Source organism: Homalodisca vitripennis, chromosome 3 (assembly GCF_021130785.1).
Source record: "Homalodisca vitripennis isolate AUS2020 chromosome 3, UT_GWSS_2.1, whole genome shotgun sequence".
Lineage (NCBI taxonomy): Eukaryota > Metazoa > Arthropoda > Insecta > Hemiptera > Cicadellidae > Homalodisca > Homalodisca vitripennis.
Window position 1 is genome coordinate 118081665 of NC_060209.1, and position 14677 is coordinate 118096341.

The 14677-nt window shown below is 33.1% G+C and overlaps 1 protein-coding gene across 4 annotated transcripts in view; it reads left to right on the forward strand.

Moving 5' to 3' along the window:
- Nucleotides 1–14677, forward strand: part of LOC124357394 — a 98157-nt gene that overhangs the window by 70836 nt on the left and 12644 nt on the right. For all 4 annotated transcript variants that reach the window (XM_046809151.1, XM_046809152.1, XM_046809153.1 and 1 more), the window contains 15 exons: nucleotides 1273–1499; nucleotides 1769–1953; nucleotides 2134–2254; nucleotides 2534–2587; nucleotides 2971–3160; nucleotides 3318–3461; nucleotides 4073–4353; nucleotides 5066–5165; nucleotides 5629–5940; nucleotides 7578–7817; nucleotides 8827–8908; nucleotides 9217–9469; nucleotides 12290–12406; nucleotides 12781–12909; nucleotides 14182–14374. In XM_046809151.1, coding sequence (XP_046665107.1) covers nucleotides 1273–1499; nucleotides 1769–1953; nucleotides 2134–2254; nucleotides 2534–2587; nucleotides 2971–3160; nucleotides 3318–3461; nucleotides 4073–4353; nucleotides 5066–5165; nucleotides 5629–5940; nucleotides 7578–7817; nucleotides 8827–8908; nucleotides 9217–9469; nucleotides 12290–12406; nucleotides 12781–12909; nucleotides 14182–14374 — 2628 coding nt within the window. The remainder of the gene's footprint in view (nucleotides 1–1272; nucleotides 1500–1768; nucleotides 1954–2133; nucleotides 2255–2533; nucleotides 2588–2970; nucleotides 3161–3317; nucleotides 3462–4072; nucleotides 4354–5065; nucleotides 5166–5628; nucleotides 5941–7577; nucleotides 7818–8826; nucleotides 8909–9216; nucleotides 9470–12289; nucleotides 12407–12780; nucleotides 12910–14181; nucleotides 14375–14677) is intronic.

The window sequence follows — 14677 nt, forward strand, 5'->3', positions numbered from 1 at the left end:
TGTCTTCTGCATCTGTTCCATCTTTATGTATAGTAAGTTATTCATTAGAAATATCGCATGCTATTTATTTTACTGTTTGAAAATATTTTAACTAGGTTACTTTTTGTTTCTTTATAGTAATTTTAACACATTCGAGTCTACGCTCGAGCCAGACTCGAGCGCCGTTGTTTAATCACCCGGCCGGCGCTCGAGCGTGACTCGAGCACAGCTTTGCCGATTGATATACGGAGTTGCCCGAGTGATATTCGAGTGCCGTCTGCTGCATTAAAAAGCCAGCTTTGTTGGTTAGTTCAGAAAAATTCCGCTAGGCGCTACTACGTCATACCCGCTTGAGGCTTTTGTTTATCGACTGACGTGGCCTGGCGTGTCGTCAGTCTGTCTACGACAACAATAATTTTTTTAGCATTTGGAATTATTTTAGCAAATAAAATAATTATTTGTAAATATGTATATAGTAAATGCCTTTAAAAAAATTGAAATTACTTATATTGTTTATTCAAAAGTTAATTTTCAAGTAATACAAGACATGCGGGAGTTTTTATTTTTCTTCAAAAAATGTAAGTTTTGAAATTTTTTTTTTAAAATTTATTACATTTTATAGGAATAAAGTTTTACATATCAATTTAAAGAGGAAAGATAGAACTTTCAAGAAAATATAATATCATATACATAATATTTAACAGTTTTCTAAAGAAAAAATCTGAAAACCCAATAATTTGTGCAGACCAGGCTATTAAAACAGCAAATAGCGAGCCAGACTCCAATGTGTTAATTGAATCTGACATTAATTTTCATAATATATCTAATTAATATTTTAAAGTTAAATTATTTCAACATTGGACATAATTTTTCCTAATGTACTAATATGATGTTTTGAATTATTTTCAAAATATATATTAAAATTTAAGTAAAATAATAAGATACAATATATATATATATATATATATATATATATATATATATATATATAATTAAAAAGACAAATTAAAATAATTAACTATGTTTAAGTCACAAAATAAAATATTGCATTTGCAATGGTTTTACAATATTTAATTCATTGTAAATAGTTTGTATTTTATGTACTTCAAGTATTGTATTTTAGTATACATAGGTTTGCCTTGTAAAGAAAATATTAATAATTCATAAAGAAGTAGATATTTTAGTTGATTGTGGAGAAAATGTTTTATAAATTTAGGTCCTTTTCAAGCTATAGGAAATAGAAAGCATTTTGCTGTTTGAAAAACAAGTGACTTAGCATTTTGTGTCTTGCAGGTTGTTTGGCAGTGAGGATGTAGATTTACGCCCTGTGTTGTGTCCTCCTCCACCATCTCCCCCTCCACCACCCATCATCTCCAGCTCACCACCTCTAGATAGTCCATGGGCTCGCTACAAACAGACTAAGCCTGACACCTACAAGTCCAAATATGTGCCATCTCGGCGAGACAGGGCTCCCTCCGTTGACAAGTTTGCTCGCAATTCACGCTTCAATAGTTCTGAGGGTAAGTTGTGTTATGCTCGTACATTTTATTTCTTAATTTTTTATGTACGTTTATTGTAGGTTTCATTTAAGTTTTGACTGAAATGGACCACGTAGGTTAAACATAAGGCACTTACTGTAATCAGTAGATGTAAATTAAAAATATATTGTAAACATATTTATGCTTTTCGCATTTCTTGGGTTTGGTAACAATACATCTAATATTTTGTTGGTTGGATTTATTCTCTGCTATGAAAGTCATAATAACTATAATAACTGGTTGTTATATAGGACCCGGTAGTGGTGGTGATAGTTGGTACGGACGAGGAAGCCGAACCTACCAGAAGGATGTAGACATGAGGGCACAGCCTCCTGGAAATGCAGATGGCAGCTTTAATACTATAATCATTCAGGCATTGGAGCAGCACAACCGAGGAGACTTGAATGATGATGGTTACAAACGAGTTCTCAGTGAGGTCAGTGTCCAGGTCTTTTGATCAATTTCAGTTTCAAGTAGTTTAAAGTTTAAATAATGTTCAATATAAACAATTATATTTAGTACATAATAGAGTTTGGTGGATTGCAAACGATTAAACATATCATTATTGTACATAAAAAACCCCAAGCAAGTTGTCTAAGCAAACGACTGTTGGCAGGTATTCACCATGCGAGAGAAGCGGCAGCTGGAGGAGGCTCAGCGGAGAGACAAAGCTGAAGCGGCTCAAGAAGCTGCACAGACTGAAAATTTGGAGCCAATCAGTGATGAAGATATTTCTGGTAACAATTATCCTTTAAATACCTACTCCTTTTTTAATAAATTCATTTTTTCATTATTGAAATTTATTGTGTACAAAAAATTATATCAAAACAAGTAAAATTGTTTATAAAATTAACCATTTCAAATACAATTGATAAGTACTTTGCTGTGAAGATATTATTTTTTTGTAAAGTAAGTTACTAATTTATAAGCCTTTCATTTAGCTGTGACTGAATTATAAATTGCTAGTATGTAAAACAATTAATCTTTTTATATAGTAACTTAACAATTTGTTTCAGGAGGCAGTCTATCAGGTGTAGAAGATGCTCCTTCACCCACGGAATCTTACTCAGGTGATTTTTACTTTCAAGTAATATTTTATTTATATCTTATAAAATAAATAATTTTTGGCCACAAATATAAACAAGATTAAGTAAGCAATGTTTCTTGCTTTCAGGTGTTCTTTCCTTCATTGTTTGTATAATTAATTGCTAAAGCTCAAAACTCATTTATAGCTGTCTTGTTAGAGAGCTTCTCCTCTGAACACATTCACTTGCTATTTCAATTTTATTGCATGTTCAATAAATTATTAATATATTCACTTACAATGAACTTGTAGTACTCTTATACAATTTGTTTTTATTTTTCAATTGTAAAAATACAAATACAAATGATACTGTTATTTTATTGTAATCCAACAAAGTTAGTTAAATGTGGTACTCTTGGTGAATCTCAGGTGCTGAAGATTTTGAGGATCCATCTCTCAAAAAGCCATCAAATGAGAAACGGAAGCCAGTTATTGAACGAGAAACAAAACCATCAGAAAAATCTATAGATGTTGACATACGCGTGGCTCCCACCGATGTTGATATTCGGAACAAGACGGACTATCAGCCTGTGGATGAAATGCCAAACAGAAATTCTAGGTAAGATCATATTTACATTAATATGCTTTTTTCTGTGTGAACTGTTATGAACTTCAAAACTATTGTTTATATTATATTTAAAATAAAACCAATATTATTATAAAAAACTAAATTCATTAGTTTTCAAAAACAGTAAAAATGTAATTTTTTTGTGAAGGGGTGAGTCACCATACAGCAGAAAGGCCAAAATCTCAGACAAGGATAGATATCGCAGTCGCAGGGATGAGTTAAAGGCTCAACGAAAAGAGAAGAGGTCAAGGAGAGCTGAAGAGGAGATAGGATCAAAATACAGGAACTCTAGGTAACATATATTTATCATTTACTCTATTATAATCAATCATTTTAATAATTTATATCATCAAAACAATTTTAGAATGTCAAGTCAACATAGACAACAAACTAATGAACATATGAAAAACATCCTTACAGCTTTTTCTTTTCGTTCTTGTCTAAATCCCCAACTAGTTGTCTAATTACCCCTATTATGCAGTCTTCACTTTCATATCAGTCCCTAAATACATTATAACATGCACAACTTTAAAATTTATACTCTCCACCCATGTCCTTGCATAAGAGTATTTTTGGACAGAAATATTTTCTGTTGTCTTTCATTAGTAACTGGACATAACAAGTGACATATTTTATTTAGATTTAATATGGTAATATTAATAAATTATTTGGGATTTTATTTCTTTGTCATACAAATTTTGAACACGTGTTGTAAATTACTAAGTTGCAATGCTACATAATTCTCTCACTATTTATTATTATTAATTTTACGTTTATTTAAAAAAGGCAGAGACAAATATTAAATTTTACCATATACTGTTGGAATATTAAATAAGATAAATAACTAAACAACAAACATTTTAAACTGTAACACATCCATATTGATTACATAAAATTTTCTAGGTTTAATGAAGGTCAGTGGAGTCCTCATGAAGGGAGAAGTATAAGTCCTACTGAGACCATGGAGGTGGACGCTCCTAGAGTTCCTCCTATTCCACATTATGATGACGGAAGGAACTACAGAGAACCTCCATTGACAATCCATCCGCCTAGGTTTGACAAAGACTTTCATCCCGATCAGCATGACAGCCCTCCTGTGAGACCTCCTGTGCCCTGGGAGCCTCAGAGGATGGCAGGACCAGGCCCAAACCCATGGATGTCTGGCATGGGTCCGATTCCTAGGGGTTTGTGAATTTATTTTGTTATACAAATGTGTAGTTTTCCAAAATAACCCTTCTAAAATATGTTAAGAACCAACACATTTCAGAATATAATGACATTAAGATGATGTTTACTTCGTGAATCTTTGGTGGCGTTATAATGCTGTAGAATGTTTACATTTTTGAAACAAATACAAAATGTATGTCCTGGAGCGTCAATACTAATGTAGCAATTATATTTCCTTGTGAAGGAGTTAAGTAATTTACAATTTGTGTGATTTCATTGATCAGATCAAGGCAAATAATCTTAAAGTAAAAAAATTGTCATTGACTGATAATCTGATTACACCATTTCTTTCTTACATATATACTAAGTTGTTTCATTGCCCTTAATTAAATCTGTATCTGTGTTATTCTCAAATTGCTTGTATTTGTAATTGATACTACTATGTATTCAAAAATAAAGTTTTGCATCAAACAATTAAATTTCAATATTTTGATTACAATTTGTTTTATTAATTCAAAACTGTAACAAAATAAATTATTCATAAGTAAGTGTAAAATATGTATGACATTTGCTTGTTGTAATGCTTATTATTTAACATTTTAATGTTAATTGTTTCTATGGGGTTGGAATTAGTAAGTTTAGAAATTAGGATTAAAACATTGTATATAATGTAATCAGTTGACTAGATTGGCCACTTTGGTAGAGTTTATGTTCCATTTTGTTGATCAGGTCCACCAGTAATGGGTATGAGAGCTCAGGACAGATTCATTGGTCCAAGGTGGCGACAACCAGGTCGTGGTCCTAACTTTGAAGGAGAACCGGGTTCTAGGTATGTACAGGTTGGAGTGGATTTCAAATTAAGTTGATTAAGTAATTCAACAAAGGTAGTTAAATGCATCTTATTTATTCTATGAAACATTAATATTTATATAAACATTATTATTTTAAATAATATGGAGTTATTAAAATAGTGTTGTGCTTATGGAAGAGATGGGCTTTTGAAAATATACACTCCTACGCAGATGAGTTGTCTCTCTAGTGCAAATAAACATAAGTTCAGTTGAGTTCCTTTCACAGGTATTTTGAAGAACGATTGTAATCAACATGTTTATAGTAAATGAAGGATTGTTAATATTTTGGAATTAAAGCTTCATTTAAGATTTTCTAATTTAGCAGGAATTGTGGATGACAAGAAAGCAACAAGAAAATAAGAAGAAGTTGTTAAAATTATGAAAATGTATTACAAACTTATGTACAGGTTGAAGTGATGTAACACTTTTACACGTTTGCAGGTTCAACAGGTTTGGACCTCCACCAATGGGTCGGTTCCCTGTCCCCCTGGCACCATATGAGGTCCCACCCACTGACCCTGCAGTAGTAAAGTTAATCGAGGAGGATCCCACCAAATCGATCAACATTGACGGATTGCCTCGAGATATCCGATTCTATGGTTTGACTGCAGTTGCTATGATGTCATGGGACGACCCTCGTGAAGTCAGCTTTCAGACGGGTCAGCGAAGAGTTATCATTGATGACAGAGACTCTATCATAGTCCACTTTAATGCTCCCCCAGTAGAGGTGGTTATTGATGGTAAACCTCACAGGTTGGTTACATCATACTATTTGCATCTTTATTTTATATAGGTAATGACAAAATATAAAAAAATTAACCTTTAGTGGTAACATGAGGGATAAGCTTGTGTCACAGCTTTAAGAGACAGTTATAAAAAAGCACGAATAAAAAAATTGGTTGTTGGATTTGTGACAAAGTGGATTGTTTCTCGAAGCTGACATTTAGTTTTGTGAAACTAATTAGACTTTTATTTACATTCAAATAAGTAATATTCTCTCATAGGGTTTGAAGAGCTTATGCTTGAGAGAAGAGATGGAAAAATTCAATATTTGTTAAAAATTCTTGGCCTTTTATACCTTTTCCATCTGTTTTTCACAAAGAAAGTTGCTGTTTTAAAATATTTATTCACTAAAAACATAAGAATAATCAATGGGTCTCAAGATAATGCATGAAATGTGCTTCTTCGTGAAAGTGGTAATTACTCAGTTGGGCTTAAATTTATGAAATCAGTATTACAATATCTTTGAGAAATGTATAGCGTCAATTTACAATAATCTCATGTCTGTAATATTTACAATTGATGTTTGCACAAGAGTACATATAGTTGTTTATAAAGTTAAAATGGAAGGTTTCTTTTTTTTAAATCTTCCCAGTGCAGGTATTCTTCCAGTGTGTAGAAGGGCCTTGAAGTCAGTAATTTCTTTAGTTTCTTTCCTGTGAGAATCTTCATTTCTGCAACAATTTCGATGCTCAAATATAAACAAAGAATATATACATTTTACCAGCGTCTTCTTATTGGAAATTCTAAATGCTTAATATATGATCAAACACTCCAATAAAATGAAAAAGTTTTATTTTGTGAGGCCTTTTGTGCTCAAAGAACACATCGTCAGATCCACATAACTGAAAGAATATATATAATATAGCATACTTCAGTCCAATCGTAAATATCAATATATGAAAATTGAATGCTAGTATCTACTTCAGGAATCATGTACTTCGGTAGTAGAAGGAAGAATTTTTTATTTGGATTTTTTTATTGTGCTTACCACTGTTGTATTATACTTCTCTGTAATAACGCTTTTATTTAAGTTACTTCAGTTGAAAACAGGGTCAGACCAAGTTGTGCACATTAGATTGTGAAATAAATTTTGAAATTTGTTGTAATGGTTATGATTGAAGTGAATGATTTCTGTTTCTGAATGACTCTAATTCCGCCAAGGCAGTAATAAGGTACTAGATCTGCAACCAAGGCTCTGCTATATTCTCCAAATACTTGTGTTTTCTTGTCAGTGTAGCAATTTAATAGGGTCTAATAGCACTGTGGGTACCTGGAAGTATTATGAGCGGGAGAAGTTTAAGGGGTTGTTAGCAAATATAATGGATACCACCAGGAAACTGGTGAATTAAGGTTACAAACTTTTTTTTTTTTTTTAATTGAAAATTTTCTAAATCATACAGAACTTTTATTGTCTAAGAGTAGTGAGAGAACCTATTTTTGTTTATGCGCAATAATAGAAAATAACGTAAAAATTATTCTATATTAAACCAGCCATACTTTATAGTACACTTCGGAAATTGTGAAGTGTTGGATTAACAACCATTATTTAATAGTGCATTCAGACAACTGGATAGTGCATGCATTATCATATGAATATTTGTTCTTAGGATAAGGTTTGGAGCACCCACTAGAGAGTTGTATATTGACAACAAGTGGTATGAGGTGTACTTTGGAGGTCCTCCTGTGACATGTGATATCGCAGGAAAGACTCACACAGTACAACTGGAGGGCCCTCCTCCTCCGGTACGACCAGGGGCACAGCGCAAAGATCTGGTTGTTGGCAAGATTACCCTTATCATAGATGCTGAGTATCTATTCACAGTGTTCTTGGATGCTAGACCACAAAAGTGAGTTTAATCAATTAACCTATTTATCAATGCTTAATGAATTATTATTTAAATATTTTAGCTATAAGTGTTGGGTGCTTTGTATTGAGAGTGATGAAAAAATCAATATTTTAAAATCAAATCGAGTTTTGAATACGGTGCCAAATACGGTACAACAGTTTAAGATAAGGAATGCTGTGTTCGATGAACATTAAAAGTAGTTAACAAGATGTAAAGGAAATCTGAACAAATTTTGTGTTAGCAAATGTTTTGAGGCTTTATAAAAGTCTTTTTAGAGAATTTATTCATTAAAGATTACAAGATCACTTGCTCTTTCATGTTCCAATTTAAAATATGAAAATCGTTAACTGTCTTTTTATTGGATTTTGACAAAATTATTGTTACTTCATGTTGTTGTTTTTTCTTCAAAATATATTTTTATGGCAAATTCTATTCTTCTGTATTATTCTGAAATTCTCTATTTGATATACATTTACCATAAAATATCTTATTCCATATAAGGTTATTTGGCGGCAGCATTTATTTTCATATGTAAGCTTTACAGTAACCATATCCTTCCATAAATTTGAAATCTTGTAAATAGAAAAGATGATGGTTTTTTTTCTTTAACAGTCCTATATTTTATTTATAGAATAGCAACTTTAAAAATCTTAATTTGTCTAGAATAATGACTGCATTGGGAACACACAATATGTTCATCAATATCTCAGTGAACTTAAAATGTAATATTATAACTAATGTGTAAAGAATGTTTATTTTATTAAATGAGATGTTGCTAAAACATGGTTTATTATAATGAACAAATTTAGTAAAATGTTAGTAGAAGTTTATCATTGCTTACAAGAATTTTAAAAATCTTGAGTCATGCTGGATTTGATTTATTTATAAACTCATATTATATGTACATATGAATGATTGATTAATTGAAAACCCCTGTGAGAGAAGAAAAAAAAGTTTCTGGGGAATAGGAAAATAGCACACATTAATAAATGGAATATTTTGTCAACAGGTTTGAAGTGAAAGGAATCCCCTACATTATCCGTTTTGTAGAAGCTTTACAGAGAACTGTTATTAATGGAGTAGCATTCAAGGTAACATTTTACAACATTGTAATAGTTTGTAGTAGCATATGTTTTTATTATTATAACTGTATGTAGTAATTCAATTAGGAAGGTGAAGGTGACAAGATATGTAAAATAGAAATGTCTAAAATTTGTATTAGTTTTAAATATAATTCCTATTTAAATAAATATATTTTTTAAAGTATTTTATCTCCTTGTTAACTTTCAGTATAAAAATAACATTTCTCGTGACTTTTGAAATAAAATTTTAACATTTTCTTTTGTAAGATTGATTAATATACATAGGATTATTAATTATAAACTATCGTTGTTTTCAGAGTGACTTTGGAGGTCTGCCTCGGCCAATTATCTTGAACGGATCAAAGCATTTTTTCCGCCTGACTGCTCTGCCACGCGGTGTGACACCTGGTTTCCTGACCATAGTCAACATGGAGGGGGGACGACTACCATCACCTCCCACTCTTCCTGCACCACCACAATTGCCGGCGACTCTAGAGCAGGCAGTGGACATTAAGCCAGCTGATCCATTCCTTCAGCCTCCCATGGGTCTGCTTACTGCTCCTCCAAGAGGTAAATATCAATGTTGATTAAAACAGGGTACAAGAGTGGTCTGAAAAGTTTCTGACCTCAACGTGAAGATGGTAGCACTCGTAAATAAAAGCTACTGAATTTTGTTGTTCATCTGTTGACAGTTACTCACCAAAGTTTCAGTCATTTTGGACGCACAGTCTTATAGAGATAGCAGAAGTTATGAACATGTCAAAAGAACGTGTTTGTCACATATTAAAGAAACATTTCAGCATAAGAAGGCTGTCCTTGTGTGGGTGCTGCGTTTGCTTAGAGACTAAAAACGTGTTCAATCGAACATTTCTAACACTTTTGGCACAATTTAGAAAAAATAAATCCGAGTTTTGGGGCTAATAAATTACTTTAGATGAAACTTTGATACACCATTATATGCCCGAAACAAAAATACAGTCCAAACAGAGGACTGCAAAGAGAGAATTGGAAAAGTGTTTTTCGGCTAGGAAAGTGTTGGCAACTATTTTTTTGGGATAGTCATGGAGTTATTTTAATCGATTATCTTTATAAAAAAAATCAATTACAGGAGCATACCATCCATCATTACTTGGCAAGCTGAAGGCAGTACTTGCAGAAAAACAGCCACATTTGCTTAAAAAAATCCTGTGTCACCAATGCACTGCTTTACACCTCAGTGGCGCCATGGCTAAAATCCACGAATTATGGTTTGAACTGCTTGACCATCTGCTTACTCACCAGATCTAGCTCCAAGCAACTTCTTTTTGTTCACTCATCTAAAATTTTCGCTTGGAGGACAAAAAGTATCGTCAAATGAAGAGGCAATCACTTTCTTGAACAATTATTTTGCAGAGAAAAATGTTAAGTACTATTTGGACGAATTACAGAAATGAGAACATTGTTAGAAGTATATTCATACTTCTCCCAACAAGGTTGAGTTAAAAGGAGACTATGTTGAACAATATTAAAAATTCGAGAAACAAAGTATCTTTGTTAGGTTGAAAACTTTTCATACCACCCTCATATGTTGATTATTGACATTAAGTATTGTATATAATTTTGTATTTGAATTTTGAGATACATACAGGGTGAGGCAGTGAAACGGCACGATTTTGTAAAACCACCAAAGATTTATTTACAAGTAAAATCATAATAGTTGAACATGGATCTCAAGTACAAGAGTGGAAATTAAAGATTTAACTTAAAAACAATCATTTTTTAAATATGGTGTCAGTGAGGTGTCGTCCTTAGTTTTGCACACATTGTCTAAGCCTGAGATGAAATTGTCCCATGACGTTTCGTAGCATCTGTACTGGAATGTTGTTAATTTCCTGTCGAATTCGCTCCTTCAGGTCTTCTTTTGTTCTTGGTGGATTTTCCTGGAAGACTTTGCACTTGAGGTAGCCCCAAAGAAAAAAGTCTGGTGCCGTCAGATCTGGTGAACGGGCAGGCCAGGGGAAATCGCCATTCCTGCTGATTAGACGTCGTGGAAATGCAAGTCTGAGCAATTCCATTGAGACATTAGCAGTATGGCTTGTTGCACCATCTTGCTGGAAGAGTGTTTCAGCATCTGGATCATGTCGATCAATTCCAGGCAGACCAAAAGTGGTCAACATGTCAGCATAACGTCCAGAGTTTACCGTCACTGTGTTGCCATCTTCAACTTCAAAAAAATAGGGCCCCACGATTCCACGAGATGACATTGCGCACCAGACTGTTACTTTTTCAGAATGGAGAGGTTTTTCATGAAGTTCTTGCGGGTTATCTGAGGACCAATATCTGAAGTTTTGCTTATTTACGTACCCACTAAGATGAAAGTGGGTTTCATCACTCATCCATAAGTTATGCACTCTTTCTTCATTTCGTTCAATAACGTTAAGCATTGACTGGCAAAAGCGTATACGGTTATTGTAGTCAATTGGTTTAAGGGCTTGCACTACCTGAATTTTGTATGGATGATAGTGAAGGTCACTCTTCAAAATCCGTCTTACTGATCGTTTGCTGAGACCAAGTTCTGCGCTGTGCCGTCTCGCGGACTTCGTCCCAACGCTTCGCGCACACGATTAATGTTCTCGGGTGTCCGGATTGTTTTTGTGCTGCCGCCTCTTTTCTTTATTGTGCTAGCAGTATCTTCAAAGGTTTTAACCCATAGGAGAATGACTTTCCTTGATGGCACGGGAGCCCGTGGCGGCAGGTTGAATTCACGACGAAAGGCGCGTTGAGCACCAACCACACTATCCGCGTTTTTGTAATATGCCTTTACGGCATATGCACGTTGCGCACTCGACCAACGCTCCATGGCTACTGAAACTTCCACCACTCTAGACGCCCAAGGTCACTTCCCCCACTCTCGCAACCCCCCTCCGCACCCGACAACCACTATCGAAATCGTGCCGTTTCACTGCCTCACCCTGTACTTGTTGGATTATTAGAAGTTGGAATAATAGTTTCAACAAATACAATATCCACTTTCGTAACTTGATGTTTATCCATTAACTGTATAATTTATTATTATTTAATGTACCATTAATGTTTAAAAACAGGAGTTATGGCAGATTAAAAAGACAAGTTTGATAAGTGTTTAAATCTCATCTCTAAGTATACCAGATTTAATGTATTTTGAGTAAGTTAATGCCTGTTTGATTAATGTTTTTTGTATATGTATTTCCTTAGATAACAAAAAGCTTTTTGTGTTTTTTAATTCTAACTTAATTTGTATGGAAATAGATAATGACCTAGAGAAGGAACCAGAGTTTTTATTTTTTTGAAGACATTATTATTGAGATAATATGTGTTGCTTATGTGTTTATTAGAACATATTGTCCTTATAATATATGTTTTCTTAAACAGTATCACCAGAGATTACTAACAGAGAAGTAGAACCACTGCCACTTCACCCACCTGCCACTATACCACCTGCTACAGTGCCTTTGTCAATACCACCACAGACTGTACAGCCGACACCTGGTAAGTTCTTAGTGATCCTCATGTACTATTTACAAAGCAAGTAAACATTGTGAAACTTCTCAGATTTCAAATATAATTTACAGCAATTGTATTTATATCAGACACATATATTTTCAGACAATTTTGTTGGTCTCAGTTGAAATTAGTCCGTTATATTTTTCTAACATTTCAAGTTTGTTAAAACTATATCTTCCTTGGTTCGATGAGTAGGTAATATTAAACATGTTGAGTAAAGTAGATGCCATAGAGTAATCATTCACATTGTAATTCTTAGATCTGGTATAAAACATTGTTCACTCGGTTCTAAAGATTACTGTATTCCATTTTTTTATCAGAAACTTGCTCTGCTGGTAACATGTGAATGTAATGTTTAGCTGTGAACCCACTGGACATGTTGAGTAACCTGATGCCACCTCAAGAGTCCACTCGTGCCGTTGACTATAGCTATTCTGTGGACAATGAGAACAGCAACCAGTCTGGACTCACCACCACAACTACTACAGGTAGAGAAACTGGTTTTGACTTATACGTAAGACATGTGTCGAATCCACTAAGTTATAAAGGTTTGGGTAAAGAATAGATATGTTACTGAGATTCGACAATTGAACCTTCCAAAGTTCATTGGGTTACTAACACTGTTATGAAAATTTCACAATAAACTGTAAGCAAATCATAAAAATCACGATATTTTCTCTTTTTTTTATGTTTGATTTGGATTTTGTATATTCTTGATTTATGTTCGTGCATTGGAGTATGTCTATGCACAGATAACAATTAATAGAAAATAAACAGATAACTGATCACTAAAACTTTTTTCTTGTATTTGTGTATGAAAAACCATTAAAAAAAAAATAGATAGCCAATTCGAGTCTGTCGCATAAATGCACAAACTAATGCTAAAATGTGGCTTGGTCAGTCATTCTTGTAAATGTATTTAGCTTGCAGTTTGTGTACCACCACGTGTGGCTTTGTCAGTCATTCTTGTAAATGTATTTAGCTTGCAGTTTGTGTACCACCACGTGTCAGCTGCTCAGTGGTAAACAGACAGATGATTATTAATATTTATTGGCCTCATATATTATTTTGTTGTATAATTATGCCCCATTCAAGAATATATTTGTTTATATCTTAATATTTTGTATATTTTTATCTTATTAATAAGGCTAGGTTTAAAATACATATTAAATAATACAAGTATATGCCCATGTTTTGTCAAGTCAATGGAATATATTATGGAAGCCCATTTTATATTCTAATTAAATAAAAGTAGGGTATAGAGAATATAATTGGTTTTTAAAATATAGTCATTTCCAAAACATACACCAATTCCTTTAAAATGTAGGTAGCATTCTTGGAATAATTGTATTCAAATAAAAACTTACCTGTTAGGATTGGAAAACAAAGAACTGAAATTTTGACGTACAGAATGGTGCAAATTCTAGATTCATCCATTATTATTACTAGGTGACACTATTATAGTCTCCATTGACAAAGATAGTTTAGACCAGTCTATTTAGATATAACACACCATTATAACTTTGTCTTAACTAACTCAGCAGTTGATAAGTAAAGTAACTTATAGGTGTTTAAACATATACATAAATGAATTGTACAGATTCAGACTGGATTCTAGTGAAAGTTATAATTTTCTTATTGTGTTGAGTTCATGTGAAGTGAGAATCAGTTTCATTTTCACACTTTTCTGTTTGATTCAACCACTTAGTGTACTTTTTTCTCTTCCTACGTAATTACAAAAATGTGTTTTGAATTTCCAGTAACGAGTACTGTATCGACTCTGCCCTCTCTAACTGGGGAGATCAATGTGACAGAATTATTGCAGAAGTTGATGGCCAAGGGTATCATGCCGACCCTTGAGCAACCCAAGGATAAGACTCCAGAAAAGGCAGTTACCACAGATTCTGGGCTTATAAAACCAGTTGATTTCCGAAAACATGAATCTCTCAAAGTGTAAGTACCAACATAAGCATCAACTGCCATGAAGTAATATCTTTTGTGTTAGTAAACAAAGCGTTATATGAGACACTTGCAAAATTATTATTGAAAAACTTGCATGATGTGCTGTAGGTGTTAATGGTTTTAGTAGTAATTAAACAAATTTTAATAGAAAAAATGAGTGTAAATATTAAATTAAAAACTTATTTTGTGTAATAAGTCTGAGAAAAACATCATATTATAAGGTGAAAGCATTTCATAAAATCATAAGTTAGCATTTAGTAATAAATATATACTTCATGTGAATACTTGGAAATT